A 23,425-nucleotide genomic window follows, 5' to 3' on the forward strand; every position below is an offset into this window, starting at 1 on the left:
ACACGCAAGGCCAGCTGGAATTGCACAGCGGCGCTCCACCAATTTTTCTGGTGCACCTCGGAGCAACAAAAAAGCTGCTCCGACAGGATGCGCCGTGTTTATCGAGGACCGCGGATGCGCACCGGTGCTGTTTATCGAGGACGCCTTTAGTTTCGTCTTTTTCTTTTTTCTATTTGCGCAAAGGTTAATTTTTAGACCTCATGTACTTGTTTCAGATTTCCGAGTTGTGGCAGTGCTCGAAGAATAGCATAACTGACCGTATTTTAGAATGCAGTTCTTTGGCGCCTGTACCTGCGAAGAGCGTCGGCGTTGTCCCTCGTGGAACCGAGCGAACGAGCACAGCGAAGGATGAAAGCGAACGCGGAACGCAGCGGCAGATGAAAGAAGGCATGGTAGCGAAGAGAGCGCGAGGAGGAAAGCAGAAGAGGAGGGTACAGCAGAACCACGAGGCCGAAGGCGGAGGATGGTATGGCGAAGAAGAATCATTGAAAAAGTAAACACCATCAAGACAGCTCAGACGATTCGCTTTGCTTTTATTGTAACTTTCGTGTACGACAATGCCACTAAGTAAATTGTCCCAAGTTATCGAGGAATGATGCACTGACGCTGATATGTGTGCCTATTTACAAAAAAAAAAAATGCAGAGGCTTTTTTCATGTACAGCGTGCTAAATAAGTGTTAACAACACATCGCTTATGTTTCCGGCAGACATGCCTATAAAAACCTACAAGATAATTTCTTCTTTTTTGAAGATTTGGGCTGGAGTACTGCCCGGGCCGCCTCTTCGAAGACCTGCGAAGATGAAACGCAAATGACACGTCAGTGTATAGGAAGTTGTTTCGTTGCGCATGTATGAAGTGACAATCAGCTAGCTACATTCAAAATGTAACCGCCTGCTTGAGTTGCTCTATGGTTACGGCGTTCTGCTAATGAGCACGATATCGTGGGTTCGATTTCCCACCGCGACTGCCGCATTTAGGAAAGCAAGACCGCTCGCGTACCGTGCTCTGGTGGTAGGGGGAACCCCAGCTGGTCGATGGTGGAATATAGACCGGAATACGGCGTCTATCGTAGACTATGCGCTGTGGGTCTGCGTGTAAACCTCAAGTCAAGTACTCAAAACACAAGGTCGACGGAGAGTGTCGGCCTTGCCTTTAAGCAGCGTTTGATAAGCCATAGCATCTACAGCGCGTCGTTCGATGCGGCTTCGTTTAGAAGCCGCAGATCGATCGAAACAGGCAAACAAGACAACGCACGCAGCACAGCAGAAAAGGACTCAAGCCAGCAGCGGGCGAGCCAATCGTGCTTCATGATCAATGCATCCCCACAGCCTGCAGCAACGGCAAGGGTTGTTACCCCTAGCCCATAACACACCAGATTGAGATACGCTCGTCACATCAGCTGACGTACAGCGGAAATAGTTCGTTTGCTGCAGTACCTCGTCGCCTTGATTCCAAGCTGAATGGGCTTATCAGAGTAAACTAAAGCGCACCTAGAAAAAAACTTTAATTGCACCGACCAGAGGGCGTTCTGACGTTTTCATTTGACATTTGTGACACCTTTTCTTTTTTTTTCACCATCCTCTAGATTTGTTAAAATCCCCTTCCCCCTCCCTGTGCTAACTAAGCAGCATGTCGGCGGTCGTACGCGCGCCGGCAGCAGAAACCTGACTTTTCAATAAAAAGCTGCTCTCTGTCTGAAACTACTACCCAAACGACAATCCATGCGTCATTGCTTGTCTGAGTGTTACGCTCGACCTTTGCTGAACTCAAGCTGACGAATATTCGCACTTTTGATCTCTATATACCGCAGATATGCCCAGTAATGTGGAGCAGGCGGACTCCCGACATTTTCAGATCTCGGGAAGCCTTGCTTCGCGGTAAGCGATTGGAGGTGTACGTGTTGCGGCGAAGGTGCACCGCGTCCCTCCCAGTTTGCGCTCACCGCTCGCTGGGCGGCATATTCTTGCGCAAATGTCACAATAGAAAGCTTCGGCCCAAAGTGCCTACACTGTGATCAGCGAAAACGACACGCTAAATGTGTACCGCCTCCTTTATGGCTCTCGTAATCGGATAGTGCCTAACAAAAGTCGCGCGTCAAGTCCAGCTAGGTCTTCGGTGATGACGGTGCAACTGACGTGTACTTACTCTTATGCATCAAAGCTTCCGCTTCACCGGTGCACGTTGGCTACCTCGCGGTAACAAGGCGCATATATTAAGCGCGTTTTTTTTTTCTGCGGCTCAGTATTGTGGCGCTATCTATCATGCACTGCGCTAATGACGTTCCCTGTCTCCAAGATTTTGGGCACACCTTTGCCCTCTTTTTGCCTCCTCCTCACCCACACCTATACCCTTCTTTCTAGCATGGTTAGACATGTCATACAAAACGCTTCAGACAAGATGACATAATCCAACATGAATGTCAAGAACAGTGTATATCGCAAGTAAAACTATGCGCGATTAGACATCTCGGAGACAGACATGACACACAAGATGCTTCAGACAAGATGCCTCAAAAATCAGCAGGCACGCTAAGTACAATTTGCTTACGCAAATGAGCACCGTAAATATACGAGTACGGACCTCCTTGACACGCTCTCCCGTCTTGGCTGAGCACTCGACGTAGCTGTAGGCTTTGATCTTGGAGGCCAGCTTCTTGCCCGATGCTTTGCTCACGAGGTCCTCGGCTGACTCCTCTTGGCGCAGGTCAGCCTTGGTAGCTGTAGGATCGAGACGAAGCGCTAACGTCAAGTATAGCTATCCGCTTATCGGAGGCATTAAAGAACAGAACCCTGTGGTGCACAGTTACCGGGGGGCACTCCAATGTACAGCACTCCCTTTACTGGCACTTCCGCTGCAAGTGCCCACCAAAGCTAGACAATGTCCACTGCTCGAGTACTTACAAAGGTATCAAAGCCGCCCAGCACAAGTCATCTGCTGCAAAGCCTCTCGATTCCATATTTGCCAGAGGGTAAAATTTGCACTGCAGCAGTTCCCCAGAAGCCTCCGGCAGCAGTTCGGAACGGTATTAACGGGACTACCAATGTACACTTCACGTTTTAAGGGCAACTGTCTCGAAAATGAGCAGTCTTAGTATTTCTCAGCCAACCAAACATGATATCATTATACTGCTCTACTTCAATTTCGAGCTCTCAAAAGGTGCCCTAACATGAATAAATGAAAGTGTAGCGTCATCAACGCCATCTATCATCATAACGCATAGTTACCACCACACATCTCGGCAGCTCATTGGCTCGCGGGCCACGAGCTGAAAAGAAGGCGTTCGTTCTCGGCTGGGCTGGACGCCGGAGCTGTCGATCCGCTCTTCCCAAATAAAAGCAGGTACGACAGCCCACCACGTCGGTCGTCATCGCACCATCATACAGAAGGTTAATCGGTGGTATTTATTGTATCTAGCTGACAACTTTCTGTGGCAATATAAATGGAAAGCTATACGGGGAGGCAAATCGCGCCCGAGCGAGAGCGCTACTTTTTAAGTAGCGCTCTCGCTCTCGCATTGTTATTCGCGTTACTTTAGACTGGCAAAGAGAGAACATAAACACCTTATTTGCGGCAGCTAAATAAGACACTACACGCTACCGCGTGGCAAATTTGACTTCTTTTCTTCTTTTTCTTCGGCGTCCTAGAAAATGCGAAACCGTCGCATGCAAGTGAAAGCGACGCCCGTTTCAGAATCTGCTCCAAGAAACCCAAAACGCTGCCAAACTTTGCTTGGTGCGTTAACACACGCTCTGAAGCTCCCCACCTGTAGCTCTATCTTCACTGCCACAGAAAGTTGTCCGCGAGTGTGGGTATGGACATTCCGGTTGATTCTGAAGGTAACTTCGGCTTCCAGAAATCCACACGAAGAGGAGCAACAGCGTTTTTATTCACACGCGATCAAAATAATAATAATAATAATTAGCAGTATCGTTCTAAGGGCGAATATTATTGACAGCGATGGGAAGGTTTAGTAAGTATCGCATTCCTATGGTGCAAGAGACGGGACCGACGGGAAAGAAACCGTCGGCATCCAGTACCAAGTGAAATCTTAGATAACGTTACCTTGATGGGTACTGTCCGTTCTGCGTTGCTTCGAACAGTGCATAAACACAACATCTAAGCACGAACGCTAGTGTTCTTAGTTTATACCAGCGCACAACGCTCGTGTCAGCAGCAGAAAGTAGAACCAGGACCCCGGTGGAACGTTGGCCAGTGGTTCCGCCACCGAGGCGATTGAGCGTATAGCGTTGACGGCGCGTCGACTGCACTTCGACGCTGTTCCAGCCAAACGCGCTCCGCTTCTCTGGAAGCCCTCTATTAACGCTCCGCGCACGAACCGCTCATGCGCGGTAGAGTGGGACAGCACGACAACGGCGGCGGCCGTGCCGAGATAACATTTTTGCCTCGAGGGTCCGTACAATTGCTATCGAAATAAAAAACTAATCAACCCAAACAAAGGAAGAAATAAAAATAAAAATAAATTGGTGGCCATTTGGCGATAAATACAACAGAAATGCATTAGCATTACGTCGCACCTCTTTGAGGTCCGGAATCCATTATTTTAACCGAGTTTAACCACATCGCAAAGGGTTCTTCAGGAGCTCACTCGACACACATCCTGCCCATTCGAGGAGCGAAGTGCAAGTTACGGTGGTCTGGAGCAGGCCACACAGCAGGCCACCCACCCACCCACCCACCCATCATCTATCTATCTATCTATCTATCTATCTATCTATCTATCTATCTATCTATCTATCTATCTATCTATCTATCTATCTATCTATCTATCTATCTATCTATCTATCTATCTATCTATCTATCTATCTATCTATCTATCTATCTATCTATCTATCTATCTATCTATCTATCTATCTATCTATCTATCTATCTATCTATCTATCTATCTATCTATCTATCTATCTATCTATCTATCTATCTATCTATCTATCTATCTATCTATCTATCTATCTATCTCATCTTCACTAAAGCATGCAAATCTGAAGGGACAGGAGGCGAAGCAAGAGCTGTACACGAGGAGCCGAAATTTCTCGAGTTGGGCGTGATTGGGGCGAGCGATATGCCGCGAGGGAGAGCTTGCACACAGAGTCCAAAGTTCACAAGCGGAAGACAGGACGTGCTGTGCATAATGGTAACGATGGTGTGAGGAAATGCGACGCTATGCGAGAGCAGGACATTCGTATTGGGGGACACGATGTAGTCGCCGTTTGGTATAGGTGAAGTGGGCGAAACACCTATGTAGGTAATACGCAAGGTGAGGGAGGCGAATATGCTCTGTCAAACATAGCCGGATTGGAACGCTACCGGGAGAACCAATAGCAACATGTAGTGCGAGTTGCACAACAGCAGAACAGTCTACCAAGGCGGGATGTGCCGATAGAAAGTCAAGTCCCCGTATTAGGTCGTACGGACAGTGTTCTAGGACTTCGAATAAAGCAGAATTATGATGTTCGGCGATTCTCACGCGAGCTGGACACATGCCAACCACGGCCGGTGTTCCACTGTCGGCGACAGCTCAGACCACAGGCGACGGGGCAGGAGTGTGGACTTTCTCTAGACGAGTGCGAAGCTTAGCATTCACCACAGATGCGTGCGCTCCAGCGTCAGTCAGAGCTGGCCGTTACTAGTGCATGCAGTGCCATCTAGGTTTCCCTTTGATGAGGTTTCGATGTGTGGGCAGGGTCAGAAGAGGATTTTGGCATCGGGTAGCAGCGTCACCTCCAGGTGCTGCACCCGTTAGTTTTCCGGAAGTGTGCGCCGGAAAGAGCTGGGGGACGGTGTTCGACGAGATCGGGGCGAGCGGGAGAAGCAGCGACGTGGCGAGGAGTGACTGGATCGGGTCGGCAGAGGAGCGTCACCAGGAGCGACCGGTTGCGTTTGCGGTGGGGAACCAACATGAGGCGGGCGGTGGGACGGAAAGTAGGGCCAAAAGGTGGAATTCCACAAAGAGTGGCAGTGACGCGAAGTATGGCCAGCACGGTCACAAGTGAAGCATGCAGACATGTCGGCCGGAATGCGCAGTTTGGCCGGATTTGGCTTCGGATGGCTTCGGTTGCTGCGACAGCAGTGAGTGGAGTGTAGCCATTCCGATTAATGGAGCAGTGTTTGGTAAATCCAACGTTGGCCAATTCCTTGCGCACTACGGTCTCGATTAGTGAGACGGTCGCACGACAATTGTCGGAGCCAAGGGCTGGGGTCGTGATTGGAGCTGAAGCTTTTATTTCACGGCGGTGTACGAGGTCATCAGAACGATTAGGCGTGGGCGGACTGCGGAGTTCTTCTTGGCAGGTGGATGTAGCAGCTTTGTCAGGAAGGCAGGGAAATGGGTAGACAATGATCCGGCTCTTGGCTTCCTCAAAGCGGCGGCATTCGGTGATGATGGCTTGCACAGTGGACACATTCGTAAATATAAGGCGCTGAAAGACAATCTGCTATGCCCTTAATCACGCGAGATCGTATCATCTCCGGACATCTTCGAATCCATCTTGCAGCACAGAGCGGGTACGTCCTGGATGTACGTGAGGATAGGACTCGGTGAACGTCTAGACATGCAAAGCGATGACTTTTTGGGCGGCGCGCTGGCGTCCAACAGGCTTGCCAAACAAATCCTTGAGCATTTGTTTACACACATTCCAGCTGATGATTTCCCTCTATAGTGTATCTCAAACCAGACGCGTGGCTTTCCCGCGAGGTAAAATATCAGGTAAACTAGCGTGATGCATGGTCTGGTCCCGGTGGTTGCTTGTGCTCACCCGTTCGCAACAATCGAAGCCAACCTTAAACATCGGTGTTGTCGGTGCCGAAAAAAGGTTCCTGGGTCCTGGGTCCTGGAATAAAGGTTCCTGGGTCGCGCGGTTGTGCCAGGATGACGGCAGGCGCGGGTGGCGACGTGCCCGAATCGTTCTCGCGTTGAGCTGGCATTGCAGGTGCAGCTAAGGAGCGTCCGCTGCGTAAATACGTCTTGCATCCTGAAGATCGCGCAACCTCCACCAAAAATGTTACGGGGATAAGAGAAGCACGAATATATTTACAGTATATTTACAAAAACTGCAGCAACCCTCAAGATTAGTTAGCTCGCGAAGTCCAGGAGCGTCGTCTTTGGACTTATTTGCAATGTCTTCTTCATCAAGAAGGACTACGGACAGCATGGGGAAAATTTGCCCTATTTTGTCCTTGGGTATCATTGTTTGCTGGTTTCTTATGATATGACTAATAAAACTCGGGCCCCATCGGTTTGTTTTCTTCTCGTTGTGTGCGGTTTCCTTTCTTTTCGTTACCGGCTTCCCATACAATTAAAATACACTATTTTCCACTTTTGACACTCGTAATGCCAGCGCATTTAAAGCTGACACTTTCTCTCGAAGCGCGAAGCATTGACAGCGACAAAAAAAAAAAAAGGTTTAGCTTTGCGCTCGGACTCATCGGACGGTGTTGCATGCGGGTGCGATGCGGCTCGATGCAGCTCGCAAGGCAACTTCTGATGGGCAGAAGGAACTAACGCGCTGGCGACTAAACTTTTTAATGGTTTAGGATGAAAGGCATGATGGTGCGTACGAATGAAATGTCTCACGACCGCTCTACGCGCTCGGCGCGCAGTTGCCAAAATTCTGGCGAATGAATCATTCAAGGCCATAAAACCTGATCAGAGTAACTTCTGTTTTTTCAGTTATATAGCATCTATTCCGCATATCGACGAACCAATGTGGACCCTCCACACAAACGCCGACGGCGACGGCGAGAATTCGCCAGGGGGTGTCCGTTTAAATGCTATCCGACAAGCGAAACGGCGTGCGGAAGCCAGTGGGGCCCTTGTCTAGGGGCTCCAACCATTGAGCGTTTTATTCTTCAATAAAGTTGTTCTATCTATCTATCTATCTATCTATCTATCTATCTATCTATCTATCTATCTATCTATCTATCTATCTATCTATCTATCTATCTATCTATCTATCTATCTATCTATCTATCTATCTATCTATCTATCTATCTATCTATCTATCTATCTATCTATCTATCTATCTATCTATCTATCTATCTATCTATCTATCTATCTATCTATCTATCTATCTATCTATCTATCTATCTATCTATCTATCTATCTATCTATCTATCTATCTATCTATCTATCTATCTATCTATCTATCTATCTATCTATCTATCTATCTATCTATCTATCTATCTATCTATCTATCTATCTATCTATCTATCTATCTATCTATCTATCTATCTATCTATCTATCTATCTATCTATCTATCTATCTATCTATCTATCTATCTATCTATCTATCTATCTATCTATCTATCTATATCGCAATGAAACAAACACGCGATACACGTGGTACACGTTTCTCAGCATAAATGACAGATGGGTGCGCGTTCAGCGTATAACTTGCGTTTGTCAACCGCGCGGTTGAGAAGTGCTGAGCCACTATACACATTCCGCAACATATGGTGGGAGAAGAAGAAGGAAAATGACCCGACAGTCGGCTTACCTACTAAGACGTACGGCGTCATGGGGCAGTGGTGCTTGAGCTCGGGTTGCCACTTTGTCAAGATGTTGTTATACGATGCTTCGCTGCTGATGCTGAAGCACAGCAGGAACACGTCCGACTGCAGCGAGGCGGAAAAGAAGAAGACGGATGACGAGGTCTCTCGCCGCTGCAGGCACCGATTGCCGTTTACGGCCCTGCGCGCGCGCGCGCGCTCTGGCTCTGCAAAGCAGCTGTTTCCTCTTACAACGCAACCCCCTTTTTTAAACGATCCGTGGCGTTCTCAAAGTGAAAGAAATTAGGCCCGGCAATAACTCGCGTGAACAAAACGAACAAATGCGACCGCTGTGCACTATTCTTGCAGTACGCTTCTTTTTTTTTTTTTTTGAGCGATAGCGTGACTGCGGTGTCTCAGTGACTATATGCCGTTCTGCTGCTATGCTCCAATATGAGTGCGGAAAGCAAAAAAAAAAAAAAAAAACAAAGCTCGTGTTGCGAGGTTGCGGCGCGCGTTGAAGAAGCTCGGTTGTTCACAACTTACCGAGAGTCCTCCACTACACACCCGGTACTTTTCTCGTGGCCCTTGTGTATTGCTTTGGTACCGGTTAAACCACACTAATCTGCGAATTCGTTCGGGTAAACGTTCTTGACATTTCGCAATATTACCCATCTGGCGTTATTATAATGGTTCACAGGCGAGTGTTATCGATTAGGGGCTATGTAAGTTTGGCACACCGCGTTAAATGGAGAGATTTTTCCAGGCGTGCGTGAAGTAGAAGTGGGCGAGTTCCATGAGCCGTAAATTAGGTGCTTACATAACGAAGTATTGTGTTTACTTCGTTGTATCCAATAATTCGTTACATCTGTGGTCGTTGCATTGAAGTTTGACTAATGTAAACCTCGCGGTGTGTGTTCGCGTTCCACTTGAGCTTTGGGAGGAAATATTAGGTAATAACTGTGATTTTCTTCACAAAAATAAATAGATGCCAAACACGGGACTGCTCGCACAATCGGCAACCGCTGATGCGATTTAAGTGAAATTCGTTTTGCATCGTTAGTAGGAGCGGGAAACTTGATTTAGATTCTCACATTATCGGAAAACCGAAGCAAAATTTCAATAACTAAATACATAAACTTGTCAACTCAGAAGAAAAACATATGTCGCCATTTTCCAAAGATAATCGAACACACAGAGCGCTTTAATTGGATAAAACTAACATGACACTCACTTATAGCATACGTGGTGAAGGTGTTGCTACACTTGGGTGATTTGCGTACGGACTCACGAACCCGTATTATGTTCCAGAACCGCGTCGCTATTGTCAGCTTCATCATCATCATCATCATCATCATCATCATCATCATCATCATCATCAGCCTGGTTACGCCCACTGCAGGGCAAAGGCCTCTCCCATACTTCTCCAACAACCCCGGCCATGTACTAATTGTGGCCATGCCGTCCCTGCAAACTTCTTAATCTTATCCGCCCACCTGACTTTCTGCCGCCCCCTGCTACGCTTCCCTTCCCTTGGGATCCAGTCCGTAACCCTTAATGAGCATCGGTTATCTTCCCTCCTCATTACATGTCAGCTTACATTGTCAGCTTACCGCGCCCGAAGAGGTACGCAATTCGCAGATTTTCACCGTCCATTTTAGTAGCACACAATCACGTAGCTTTTGGCAAAGTTGACGATTCGATTGACGACCGAATTAATGTTCACGATTCAGGCGGTCGATTTTCCTAAATAGACGGCCTTTATTGAAGCTTCGCTCTCACTTTCACCGTGTTTTTTTAAATGTTCGAACTTAGTTTAATATGATTTCAAGGCTACTTAGCTAGTGCGAGAATTTCTTCCTTCATGTGTATTTAAATTTGGGAATAGGAGTTCGGCTTGAACTAAAGCTTCACTTACTTCCCTTCCATATAACAAAAGACAAAGGTCTATCAATTAAAATAAATAAATAAATAAATAAATAAATAAATAAATAAATAAATAAATCACTGACCCCAGGGTAGGAAAGCGGCCTCAGCTTCTCGTAGTCCTCCTGACCCGCGGTGTCCCACAGCGTCAGGTTGGCAGTGATACCGTCCACAAGTAGGTTCCCCGCGTAGTTGTCGAATCTGCGAGCCGGTCACGTGCCAGGGTGAGCGTGAAAGGTCACCGCGTGTTGCAGCACACACACACCGATACTTATCCGCCTCCGGCCGAAGCACAAGCGAGGTTAGCAACACCTATAAATGGCCATCACCCGACAGACACGCAGGCAGGTAGACATGCAGATAGATAGATAGATAGATAGATAGATAGATAGATAGATAGATAGATAGATAGATAGATAGATAGATAGATAGATAGATAGATAGATAGATAGATAGATAGATAGATAGATAGATAGATAGATGTGTATTGCATGAACTATGGCTCTGACTTTGACAACAAAACAGACAGACAACCGCATTACAGACACTTGAAAATGGAGGAATGGAAAAGGAGTAACTACAATAAATCAGTTGGCGCTTTAATTTAAAAGACCACTTGCATCAATAAAATTTCGGAATCTTGTGTTAAAGGGCAACTCCTGCAATTTTTCGACCTCCACGAATGTCCATGAAACTCGCCAAGTACATTCCCCTGCACATGTCCGTCACGGCCTCAAAAAATCAGGCTTGAGAGTTGCGCAGATTCTTAATAAATTTTGTTAAATCCCTCGAACCACCTACCCTGCCTGCTCCTCAGCTACTGGCCACATTGTGTTATGACGTAAAAGGCAGCGTACACAGAGCGTGCTGGGAACTAATGGCAGACGGCAGCGTGAGCAGCCAGCGACCGTGATATAGCGTTCGGCCCGAGCAGTTTCCGCGCAACTGGCAGCTCGAGGCACTTTGCGTGCATTCGCGGGCTTCTTTCACGCCTGGAAACACTTTTATGTAGCACGTATTGAGCAACAGAAAACTGCAGCGGCAGTTTCTAACGTTGCTCTACAATTTTCTCATTGATACTTTTCATCTAAATATAATAATTGAGAAGTCGATGAATTAATTAGGACTAATTATCTAATTAGACTGACTGCAAAAATAATCTGAGTATCTGTAAGCGACGGCAAGCAACATTACTTTGGTTCTGTCCAGCTGCGTAGCATTAGCATATTTTAAAAGCTCGTCTCAAGTTAAGTGAAACACCCTGTACGTTTCACTGGCAGCTTCAAGCGCCCATTAAATGCTAACTAGCACTCCAAACGAGACAAAGGTTTCCAAGACAGGTTGACACTCGAAGTGATCAACAGTTTCAAGCTGGCGCCGACGTTTCGACAAGGGAACTTATCTTCTCCCTTACAGGAGAAGTTGAGGCTTTTCTTGTTCGGCGATTTTCGAACAAATCACATGGACGTCTGTTTGTTCATTTGTTTGTTTGTCAAGGACTCAAGGACTAGGAACAAAATGCGCTCTAGTGCATTTGATTAGCTTCCTGACCCCGTATTCCATATATGAAGGACACAGGAACAAACAAACAAACAAAAAGAAAGCTTTAGCTTTATTTAATTATGTAGGAAAACCTGCGAAAAAATTTCGAATCTCGCTCATTTACACGTTGCCCAGCATGGACTACCAAATATCATTGCGTGTGCCGAAGAAAAACTCTACTGCTTACTATTTTCGCCGCATTTACTCTTTTTGATTATTTTTCCTCTAGAGGCAAATTATTCGGTATCTGTCTAGATATTCTAACCCCGCGTTTTTCGGATAATCGTTGAACGATTATATTCGGAAGTTTCTCCATTCGACACACCTACACAGCAGGTTGCCACAAGGCCTCCGAGGCTGGTTCGCACATTTGCCTACTCTGCAGGGAATGGGATCGGAGGAGGAGAAAGACCCCAAAAAAAGGTGGGCTCCATGAAAACACACAAGGTGCGTTTAAACCTTGCGCGTATTTTATCGAGTGGCATGGGAGGCTGCTCACACGGTAGGTTCGTAGTCGTTGCCTGGAAAGGCTCCGGTGGTGAATGCGACCAGCAGGCAGGTCTTGCCCACCATGCCGTCGCCCACCACCACCATCTTGATGGGCCGGCTCTGCGCCATGGCGGCTGCCCCTCGTGCTCCTGCTCCTCACAGCCGGTGGGCTTGCAGCTTGCCCTAGCTGCAGAACATGGAGCATGCAGACAGAGAGGTGCTGTTGAAGACCAGCGATGGCAAAGCTGGCGCAAATATATATACCGCGATAAAAAGGCAGGGAGGTGATAATGAGGATCAATCAATCAATCAATCAATCAATCAATCAATCAATCAATCAATCAATCAATCAATCAATCAATCAATCAATCAATCAATCAATCAATCAATCAATCAGCTTAATTAGTTGTTTCTTTTATTAGTCGATTATGCATTTCAATTTCTCGTGCAAGCAATATCCGCATCTTTGAGTACACCAGCTCAAGGACTAGAAATGTGCCATCTGCCACAGCCAACCTAAAAAAAATTGCTCGAAGTCAATATTTCCAAGGTCGGCAGCCCTACAGTGACTACAGCTATTCTTCAAGCAGCGCAACTTAGCTCAGAAGACAGTCAAAACGACACAATATGCTCGAACAACCAGCAAAACGATCATGATGATCAGCACGCCGAGCCCGCAAAATACGGACCGGCACGTAAGAACCAAGTCCATCCAAGTCAACGGGGTAACCCACGAGGTCAGCGCGTACGAAGCCGCCCCAGATAATGCCACCAAAGGAGTCGTCAGAGGCATCCCTCTCACCGATGACGCCAGACTAATCGATGCTAGCATCATAAATTATCGTAATCCTCTAGCCCTGGCCGCAGAGCGAATCGGTTCCACCACGACCATCGTCATTGCCTTCGACGGACCTGACGTACCATACATGGTTCGGTATGGCGCAAAACTAATCCCATGCTCCCTGTACCGCAAGCAGATCGATATCTGTTACCACTGCGGCGGTCTCTGGCACCGCATGGACGTTTGCCCGTTCCCTGATAACAAGATCTGCCGGGGCTGCGGAGCTCGCAACCTAGATCAAGATCATCAGTGTACACCCAAGTGCACGTTGTGTGGTGGACCCCACCCCACAGCGGACAAAGCTTGTACTGCCAGATACAAAACGCCGTACGTTATACGAAGACGCCTCGGAGAACGCCGAGTAGCACAGCATTCAGCCCTTCAATCAGAAGATTTCCTGTCCATGGAGACCAAGCCCCGGTCCCGGTCCCCCTCCCTCTCCAGACCGAGGTCGGACCGAGGTCGGTCCAGATCAAGATCCACGTCGACTCCAGGAGCCAGATATACCTCAGAAAAGGTGAGCTTCGCAGAGGCCCTGACGGGCGTCTCGAGAGAAGGTCATGTAATATCCCCCCTACTGCCTAAACCCAACACCGACAGCACAGACATCGAACACCTTAAGAAAGAAAACGCAGTTATGCGTGATTTAATCCAAAAGCTTACCCAGGAGGTTCACAGCCTCAAAAAACCCAAAACCCAACCCACACCTAACACCCCAGAACCCGCTACCAACAGCCAACCCGAAGAACTCTCAAGACCAGCCCCAAAAAAGCGAGCCCTCCAAGAAGGAGCTCAGGGCCAAGTACGCTCCGAAGTGAAGGATATGCTCGTAACACTCCAAAGCACGGTGGAAACTTTACAGAATTTTCTAATCGCCCTTATGCACAGAGTCACCGCCATGGAAGCTAATATTCAAACCCTTTTCACACAAACCGCTTCCACCGCTCAAACCGTAGCCATGGACACCACAGGAACCGTCGCCGCCACCCTGCCACCTGTGGCATCCCCTATCCTTCATCATGGCCCACACTAACACTGACACTACATTGTGGCAGTGGAACTGCCGAGGCTACCTCCATAAACAACCCGTTCTCCGTCAACACCTCCGTACTACTTCATGTCTACCCGACGTAATCTTGCTCCAGGAAGCGCACAATACTCCGGTCAGCCTTCCAGGATATCACTCTTTCCCTGCGAACAACGCTCCACACGGAGTCTCCACACTCGTTCGAAAAAGAATTACCGCAATCGAACACGATCTCAAAGATCGGCGCACCGAACACCTCTTCATTGAGCTCATCCCGCACAGAAAACGAAAGGAAGGAATATTTATCCTCAATATCTACAATACTCCATCTCAACGCCATAGCCGATTTCTAACCCTCTTCAAAAAGGCCCTTAACATCGCAGGCAGCAGCCCCCTTATCATCGGAGGTGACTTCAATCTCCCGCACACAGGATGGGGTTACAGACACAGCTCTGCTGCAGGTCGTAACTTATGGCAAGACTCCCATGATCTCGGGCTTACACTCATTACTTACCCAGCCTTCCCCACTGGCCTCGGCACTTCTACTGAACGAGACACGACGCCAGACCTCAGTTTCACCAAAAACGCAGACAACGCCCATTGGCGCAACACCCAACACGACCTCGAGAGTGATCACTCTATCATCGAAATTACTCTCCCACACCTAACAGCCGTTATGAGAAGAACAAGGGACTTTACTTGGACGGACTGGGATGCGTTCCGTAAACGCCGTGTAACAGCAACGACGGACACTCCCATTACCGACATAGAATCATGGTCATGCGATCTACTGTCTGATACTAAATCGGCCACCCGCACTATCACAACAGAGGCCCCGACTGAGCGCATGGACAGTAGACTCGCCCACCTTATCGAGGCCAAATCATCCATCCTCTCTAGATGGAAGGGACAACGGCTCAATAGAAGACTCAGACGGAAGGTCGCACTTCTCAACAAGGAAATTGAAGCACACTGCCGCGTTCTAAGTCAACAGCAATGGACAGAGCTCTGTCACTCTCTAGACGGGCAACTCCACCACCCCCGCTCGTGGAAAATCCTCAAACATTTGACTGATAGCACCACCACCCACTCATATCAAGAAGATCGCCTCACCAAGCTTTTATTCACAGAAAGCAAGACGCATGGCCAGGACCACGGTAAGAATAGCTTATGTCAAAAGTACATCCCATCTGGGCCCACTCAACCTCATGGGCCATACACAGGGACCTCCAACCCTGCCCTTGATGAAGATTTCAGCGTGGCAGAGATTCATGCTGCCCTGCATAAGCTGAACAGCCGTTCGGCGCCAGGTCCAGATGGTGTTATGAATAAAACACTGAGAAATCTAGATGACCCCTCGGTGCAACAACTCACCGACTACATCACAACTGCTGGCGCCAGGGATTCATTACCCGACATGGAAAACGGCCAAATTAATTCTCATCCCCAAACCCGGTAAGCCATCTAGCCTGGCCAATCTCCGGCCCATATCGCTAACTTCATGTGTAGGCAAGGTCATGGAGCACGCACTCCTAACCCGTGTAAACACTAACATCGAAGACACATGTGCTTACCCCCACTCGATAATTGGCTTTACACAGCATATTTCCACCCAAGACGCTATGCTCCAACTTCAGCATCAAATCCTAGATGGCAAATCCCGTCACACGAAGGCGATCTTGGGCCTCGACCTCGAGCGCGCCTTCGATAACATAAGGCACTCCACCATCCTCGAACGCATCTCCTTGCTCAACCTTGGAGAACGCACTTACAACTACGTAAGAGACTTTCTATCCAATAGGAAGGCCTTCCTGTCGGTCGGAGACATTCGATGGGAGGAACTCTCCATCGGCAGCACGGGCACATCGCAAGGCTCTGTCATTTCCCCAATACTGTTTAATCTGGTTATGCTCGGATTAGCACAAGAACTACAAAAACTCGACGGCATTGAACACACCATATACGCCGACGACATTAGAATCTGGGCTGCAAAGGGCAGTGACGGCCAAATCAAAACTGCCCTACAAGACGCCATTGACGTCGTAGAAAATTATCTTGAAGGCACTGGACTCCGCTGTTCCCCTGAAAAGTCGGAGCTTCTCCTATACCGCCCCACACTCCGTGGACGCCCCCCGCGGGGCTCCACGACTAAACGTCAATACGACGAAATAGAGCTCAAGCTGAGGGATGGCAGACCTATACCCGTGGTCCCTTGCATCCGCGTTCTTGGTATGGCCATAGAAGCCAACGGAGCTAACTCTACGGCTATCTCAAAGATCCTTCGACAGACCGCCAATACATCCAGACTGCTGAAACGAGTTACCAACCGGCGAGGGGGTATGAAGAAAGAAAGCCTCATCCGCCTTGTCCAATCTTTTATCGTCTGTCACATTACTTATGTTGCGCCCTTTCTCAACTGGTACAAAGCTGAAAAGACTAAACTGGACATCATCATTAGAGGAGCCTATAAGCAGGTCTTAGGACTACCCAACCACACCAGCACGGAACTTCTACTACAATTAGGTATCCACAACACGCTAGACGAGTTAATCGAGGCCCAACGTCGATCTCAACTAGAGCGGCTTACCCTCACGGAAACGGGCCGCAGCATTCTAAACTAGCTTAATATCACCTACCACCGTCAACATGGATACAAACACCCAATACCACGCGACATTCAGCAATGGATACACGCCGACCGTATTCCGAAAAACATGCACCCAGACTATAACAAAGAACGCAGGAAGGCACGAGCTACTTCCCTCATCAAAGCTTACGCCAACACCGCGGGCGTCACCTTCGTCGACGCAGCTGAGTACCAAGATGGACGGCGCTTTGCGGCGGTTACCACAGCAGGCGGCTTGCTCCGACATGCTGCCAGCATCATTACCGAAAATGCCGAGACGGCAGAGGAAGTGGCCATCACCCTGGCCACTCTTGACCCAGCCTGTCACACCATACTGAGCGATACTCGCGCAGCAGTCAACAATTACACCAAAGGTCGTATTTCTCATCAATCACTCCGTATCTTACGACCAGCCCCGCATTCGTCTGAAAATCAAATCACCCTCGTCTGGATCCCAGCACACGCCGGCGTTGTCCACCCGCACCTCACCAACCTCAACGAGGTTACACACTCCACAGCACGAGGACTAGTCAACCGTGCCAGAGACGGTGCAGGTGCACCCGCCGGACGCAACCGCCTTACAAGAATGACCTTGTAAAGTCATTTTACTTCGCAAGAAGAACCTTCCCCACCCCTCACCGCAAGTTAAACAGGGCACAGGCAACCACCCTTCGCCTGTTACAGACGAATACATACCCCTCCCTCATATGCTATCACATATACCCCGACATCTACCTGAGCCAAACGTGCAAGGTCTGTAAAACTGAATAGGCAACACTCCCCCACATGCTATGGGAGGGCAAGCATCAATCATCATCATCATCATCAGCCTAGTTACGCCCACTGCAGGGCAAAGGCCTCTCCCATACTTCTCCAACTACCCCGGTCATGTACTAATTGTGGCCATGTTGTCCCTGCAAACGTCTTAATGTCATCCGCCCACCTAACTTTCTGCCGCCCCCTGCTACGCATCCCTTCCCTTGGAATCCAGTCCGTAACCCTTAGTGACCATCGGTTATCTTCCCTCCTCATTACATGTCCGGCCCATGCCCATTTCTTTTTCTTGATTTCAACTAAGATGTCGTTTACCCGCGTTTGTTGCCTCACCCAATCTGCTCTTTTCTTATCCCTTAATGTCACACCCATCATTCTTCTTTCCATAGCTCGTTGCGTCGTCCTCAATTTCAGCAGAACCCTTTTCGTAAGTCTCCAGGTTTCTGCCCCATATGTGAGTACTGGTAACACACAGCTGTTATACACTTTCCTTTTGAGGGATAGTGGCATCCTGCTGTTCATGATTTGAGAATGCCTGCCAAACGCACCCCAGCCCATTCTTATTCTTCTGGTTATTTCAGTCTCATGATCCGGATCCGTGGTCACTACCTGCCCTAAGTAGATGTAGTCCCTTACCCCTTCCAGTGCTTCGCTACCTATCGTAAACTGCTGTTCTCTTCCGAGCCTGTTAAACATTACTTTAGTTTTCTGCAGATTAATTTTCAGACCCACCCTTCTGCTTTGCCTCTCCAGGTCAGTGAGCATGCATTGCAATTGGTCTCCTGAGTTACTAAGCAAGGCAATATCATCAGCGAATCGCAAGTTGCTAAGGTATTCTCCATCAACTTTTATCCCCAATTCTTCCCACTCCAGGCCTCTGAATACCTCCTGTAAACATGCTGTGAATAGCATTGGAGATATCGTATCTCCCTGTCTGACGCCTTTCTTTATAGGGATTTTGTTGCTTTCTTTGTGGAGGACTACGGTGGCTGTGGAGCCGCTATAGATATCTTCCAGTATCTTTACATATGGCTCATCCACCCTGATTCCGTAATGCCTCCATGACTGCTGAGGTTTCGACTGAATCAAACGCTTTCTCGTAATCAATGAAAGCTATATATAACGGTTGGTTATATTCTGCACATTTCTCTATCACTTGATTGATAGTGTGAATATGGTCTATTGTTGAGTAGCCTTTACGGAATCCTGCCTGGTCCTTTGGTTGACAGAAGTCTAAGGTGTTCCTGATTCTATTTGCGATTACCTTAGTAAATACTTTGTAGGCAACGGACAGTAAGCTGATCGGTCTATAATTTTTCAAGTCTTTGGCGTCCCCTTTCTTATGGATTAGGATTATGTTAGCGTTCTTCCAAGATTCCGGTACGCTCGAGGTTATGAGGCATTGCGTATACAGGGTGGCCAGTTTCTCTAGAACAATCTGACCACCATCCTTCAACAAATCTGCTGTTACCTGATCCTTCCCAGCTGCCTTCCCCCTTTGCATAGCTCCTAAGGCTTTCTTTACTTCTTCTGGCGTTACCTGTGGGATTTCGAATTCCTCTAGGCTATTCTCTCTTCCACTATCGTCGTGGGTACCACTGGTACTGTATAAATCTCTATAGAACTCCTCAGCCACTTGAACTATCTCATCCATATTAGTAACGATATTTCCGGCTTTGTCTCTTAACGCACACGTCTGATTCTTGCCTATTCCTAGTTTCTTCTTCACTGTTTTTAGGCTTCCTCCGTTCCTGAGAGCCTGTTCAATTCTATCCATATTATAGTTTCTGATGTCCGCTGTCTTACGCTTGTTGATTAACTTAGAGAGTTCTGCCAGTTCTATTCTAGCTGTAGGGTTAGAGGCTTTCATACATTGGCGTTTCTTAATCAGATCTTTCGTCTCCTGCGATAGCTTACTGGTTTCCTGTATAACGGCGTTACCACCGACTTCTATTGCGCACTCCTTAATGATGCCCATGAGATTGTCGTTCATTGCTGCAACACTAAGGTCCTCTTCCAGAGTTAAAGCCGAGTACCTGTTCTGTAGCTTGATCCGGAATTCCTCTAGTTTCCCTCTTACCGCTAACTCATTGATTGGCTTCTTGTGTACCAATTTCTTCCGTTCCCTCCTCAAGTCTAGGCTAATTCGAGTTCTTACCATTCTATGGTCACTGCAGCGTACCTTGCCGAGCACGTCTACATCTTGTATGATGCCAGGGTTCGCGCAGAGTATGAAGTCGATTTCATTTCTAGTCTCACCATTCGGGCTCCTCCACGTCCACTTTCGACTAACCCGCTTGCGGAAAAAGGTGTTCATTATCCGCATATTATTCTGTTCTGCAAACTCTACTAATAATTCTCCTCTGCTATTCCTAGAGCCTATGCCATATTCCCCCACTGACTTGTCTCCAGCCTGCTTCTTGCCTACCCTGGCATTGAAGTCGCCCATCAGTATAGTGTATTTTGTTTTGACTTTACCCATCGCCGATTCCACGTCTTCATAAAAGCTTTCGACTTCCTGGTCATCATGACTGCATGTAGGGGCATAGACTTGTACCACCTTCAATTTGTACCTCTTATTAAGTTTCACAACAAGACCTGCCACCCTCTCGTTAATGCTATAGAATTCCTGTATGTTACCAGCTATTTCCTTATTAATCAGGAATCCGACTCCTAGTTCTCGCCTCTCCGCTAAGCCCCGGTAACACAGTACATGCCCGCTTTTTAGCACTGTATATGCTTCTTTTGTCCTCCTAACCTCACTGAGCCCTATTATATCCCATTTACTACCCTCTAATTCCTCCAATAACACTGCTAGACTCGCCTCACTAGATAGCGTTCTAACGTTAAACGTTGCCAGGTTCAGATTCCAATGGCGGCCTGTCCGGAGCATCAATACAAAGACCTTAATCCCGTGACCCTCTCGTCGAGATGGCACGCCGCCCTGCGCAGCTCCCATCTCGACCTCTGGGCGACCCAGCAGGCCTACGAAGCGGCGAAGAGGGAAGACCTCGACGTTCCATCGTGGGACGCCTATAGGCCCAGCAGACTGAACTGCTGGTGCTCATTAATGTTCACTCTCTCTCCCTCTCTCTCGAAGTCCTCGCAGAAACACCCGGTATGTGATCGTTCTTTTTTTTTGTCAAACGAACATTCGTCAATTTGCCCAACTGCTATGTATGGAGATCTGGGGCGCAGAGCATTCTGGTTTGCTCCTTAGGCAAAGGACATGCCCTTGTCCCGGCCGTGCACTATCCTTACTTCAGTCGCTTCACCCGTGTTATTGAAAATGAACGCACCATTGGATTGATTGATTGATTGATTGATTGATTGATTGATTGATTGATTGATTGATTGATTGGAAGTTCTTCACTTGAAATCGGTCGTTTATCCACGCTCCTTTGAAGTGACCAGAGTATATAATTAATGAAGCAGACACACACGGCCCCTCCCAGGTTAGCAAGTTCCATTAATTGCTCGAAAGGACTGTGCATAAATGAGCCTTTCATTTGAAAAAAAAAAAAAACTGCAATGAAGTGCTTATACTTAGCGCCTGTTATTCGTACCCTAGCTTGCAAGTTTACTTATTTAGAGCTACACTTTCCGTTACAAATGCCGTCGGCTTTCGTGTCGAAGCAGGTCAGTCAGTCAGTTGAACGCACCCCCCCCCCCCCTCCCCATTAAGGCACTGCGTCGTGCAGAGGTCAAAAAGAAAGATGTCGAACAAAGAGGGCATACGAAGCCCCTCGGCGAACGCGCACATCGCCACAGCCACAAGCGTTTCGGGTCACGCAGCACACGACTGCCGCGCACCTGCCAGCCCAGCCGCAAACGCGTATCTTGCGCTTCTCCTCCGCTAAGCGTGCGCGGAGCGTCCGGGCCACGCGGCCCACGAGCAACGCTCACGGAGAGGACGCGCATAGAGCGCGTCACAGCGTGCGCAGTGTACGCGACCATCAGCAGCTCACGCAGGCGTCACGCGGATTCGGCGCTATACGTGCAGGAGGACGCGAAAAAAAAAAAAAAAGAACGCTTTTGCGTGACGCGCGGGCCGACCAAGAAACGCAAGAGCAACAGAACAGTGGGCGCACTTATACGCGTCTGCGGCAGCGATTCGCGCGCGTTGGAACCCATGCTTCGCGGCCTGCTTACGCCACGAGAATTTCTCCGTGCGGGCGCTTCGCGTGTGTGCCCTCAATCACATGCAACCTTGCTATTACACCTACCCAAGTATAGCTGCCGGAAACAATAATGGGCCAACGACGTATTCTAAATTAATGGGCCGACATTCTCCGATATTGGGCCATATACATGTCCATGGAGTATATACTGTACATCGGCGCTATCTGTTGGTGAAGCTTCAAAACATACTTCTGGCATTCGCATGAGCGAGCGTTAAGCGACTCTGCAACAGCGCGTGCCATTAAGCAGCTGCGACCGGAGTTTCAGCCGACCTTCTTATGCGCAACTTAAAAAAAAAAAAAAACCGAGCACGCGTCCTGCCTGCTTGTCGCGAGCGCTTCAAGGTGCTTTCGAGAATGTTGCCTCGAGGCTGCCGGCACTTGACGCGCGTACCGTTCCGCCACTGAAAATGCGGGAGGCGCCAAGATGCAAAAAAGGGTGAGAGCTGCGCGGATTTGGTGCCTGTCTCTGGGCGCTGTTGGCACACCTCGGGCCGCAGACACTGGCATCCCCTACACTACGTATACATGTATATACAGACGTCGTATCTCGTTTCAACCTCAACTGTCGCGATGCCCATTGCATCTTTTCATTGGAAAAGGAGGCGGAGAGGTTGGTGAAGAGAAGGCCCGTTCGATCGGGGGAGGAAGCCGTTGAATACTGTTGAAGTACTTCCCAAGATAATTTTAGGATACTTCAACGGGGAGCTGGCAGGTTGCAGCTACATCCCCTGGTTAACTCGTCAAGGGATGCAACTCGCTCACATCACCATTCTTATTCAGTGCATCTCTAGAGTACACAGGGCCGGCCCTTCCGTTATGTGTAACCTAGTTAACGTACTTGACTCATTTGAGAAACCATTATCCGGAAATCGTAGCGCAGCGAAAGGGGCACGCCACCGTTTATCTTTGCGATGGCCATGTGCGACGGTCGGCATCACCGCGTGTGGCAAGCATAGCTCTACAGCTGATTTGCTTCGCACAAAACCAAAAAGAACAAGGGGCGGCACAAAACAGTCATACTTCTTTTCCACAACTCGCCATTCGAGAACGGCGAAAGTGCAGACGCGCAAGAATTGGTGCAATAGCCCACCTTGAATAAGACAGTGGGCACCAAGGTGTGACATCGATATCGAAGTACCCCTGCCTTTGAGCGGCCTTTTTTTCTGAAGCACACAGTTGTGTCGTCGAGTGCTTCCGTAGAGCTAGTCTCTGTGTCGGCAGCATCTTCGGAAGAGTGGCAGGCTATCTAACATTCAAATTTCGCAGCTCGACGATGCAGAACTTTGTTTTCTTTGCACAAAGTCTTGTACTTTGAAAGTATTATGAAACTAACGATATACTTATTTTGTATTTAGTTCTCATACTACGATACTAGGGAACTTCGTTATTTAGTAGTCTAATGAGTAAAATGTTTGCATGCTACGTCATTAGACACAATGAGTATGCTGTACATGTACATGTCTTGGTCGGATGCCGAGCACGTGGTTACGGGTTCCATTCCTGACCGCGACG

At 48.2% G+C, this 23,425-nt stretch overlaps 1 protein-coding gene across 1 annotated transcript in view; it reads right to left on the reverse strand.

Annotated features, from left to right (window-relative positions):
* Positions 1-516: 516 nt before the first annotated feature.
* LOC142572793 (ras-related protein Rac1-like) overlaps positions 517-23,425 on the reverse strand; it is a 50,995-nt gene continuing 28,086 nt past the window's right edge. Inside the window, exons 2-6 of the mRNA XM_075682151.1 lie at positions 12,472-12,648; positions 10,517-10,631; positions 8,513-8,630; positions 2,583-2,719; positions 517-792 (exon numbers count right to left, since the gene is read on the reverse strand). Of these exons, the coding sequence (XP_075538266.1) occupies positions 715-792; positions 2,583-2,719; positions 8,513-8,630; positions 10,517-10,631; positions 12,472-12,590 (567 nt within the window). The 5' untranslated portion in view covers positions 12,591-12,648 and the 3' untranslated portion in view covers positions 517-714. The remainder of the gene's footprint in view (positions 793-2,582; positions 2,720-8,512; positions 8,631-10,516; positions 10,632-12,471; positions 12,649-23,425) is intronic.

The sequence above is a fragment of the Dermacentor variabilis genome, chromosome 2, assembly GCF_050947875.1.
Source record: "Dermacentor variabilis isolate Ectoservices chromosome 2, ASM5094787v1, whole genome shotgun sequence".
Taxonomy (NCBI): Eukaryota; Metazoa; Arthropoda; class Arachnida; order Ixodida; family Ixodidae; genus Dermacentor; species Dermacentor variabilis.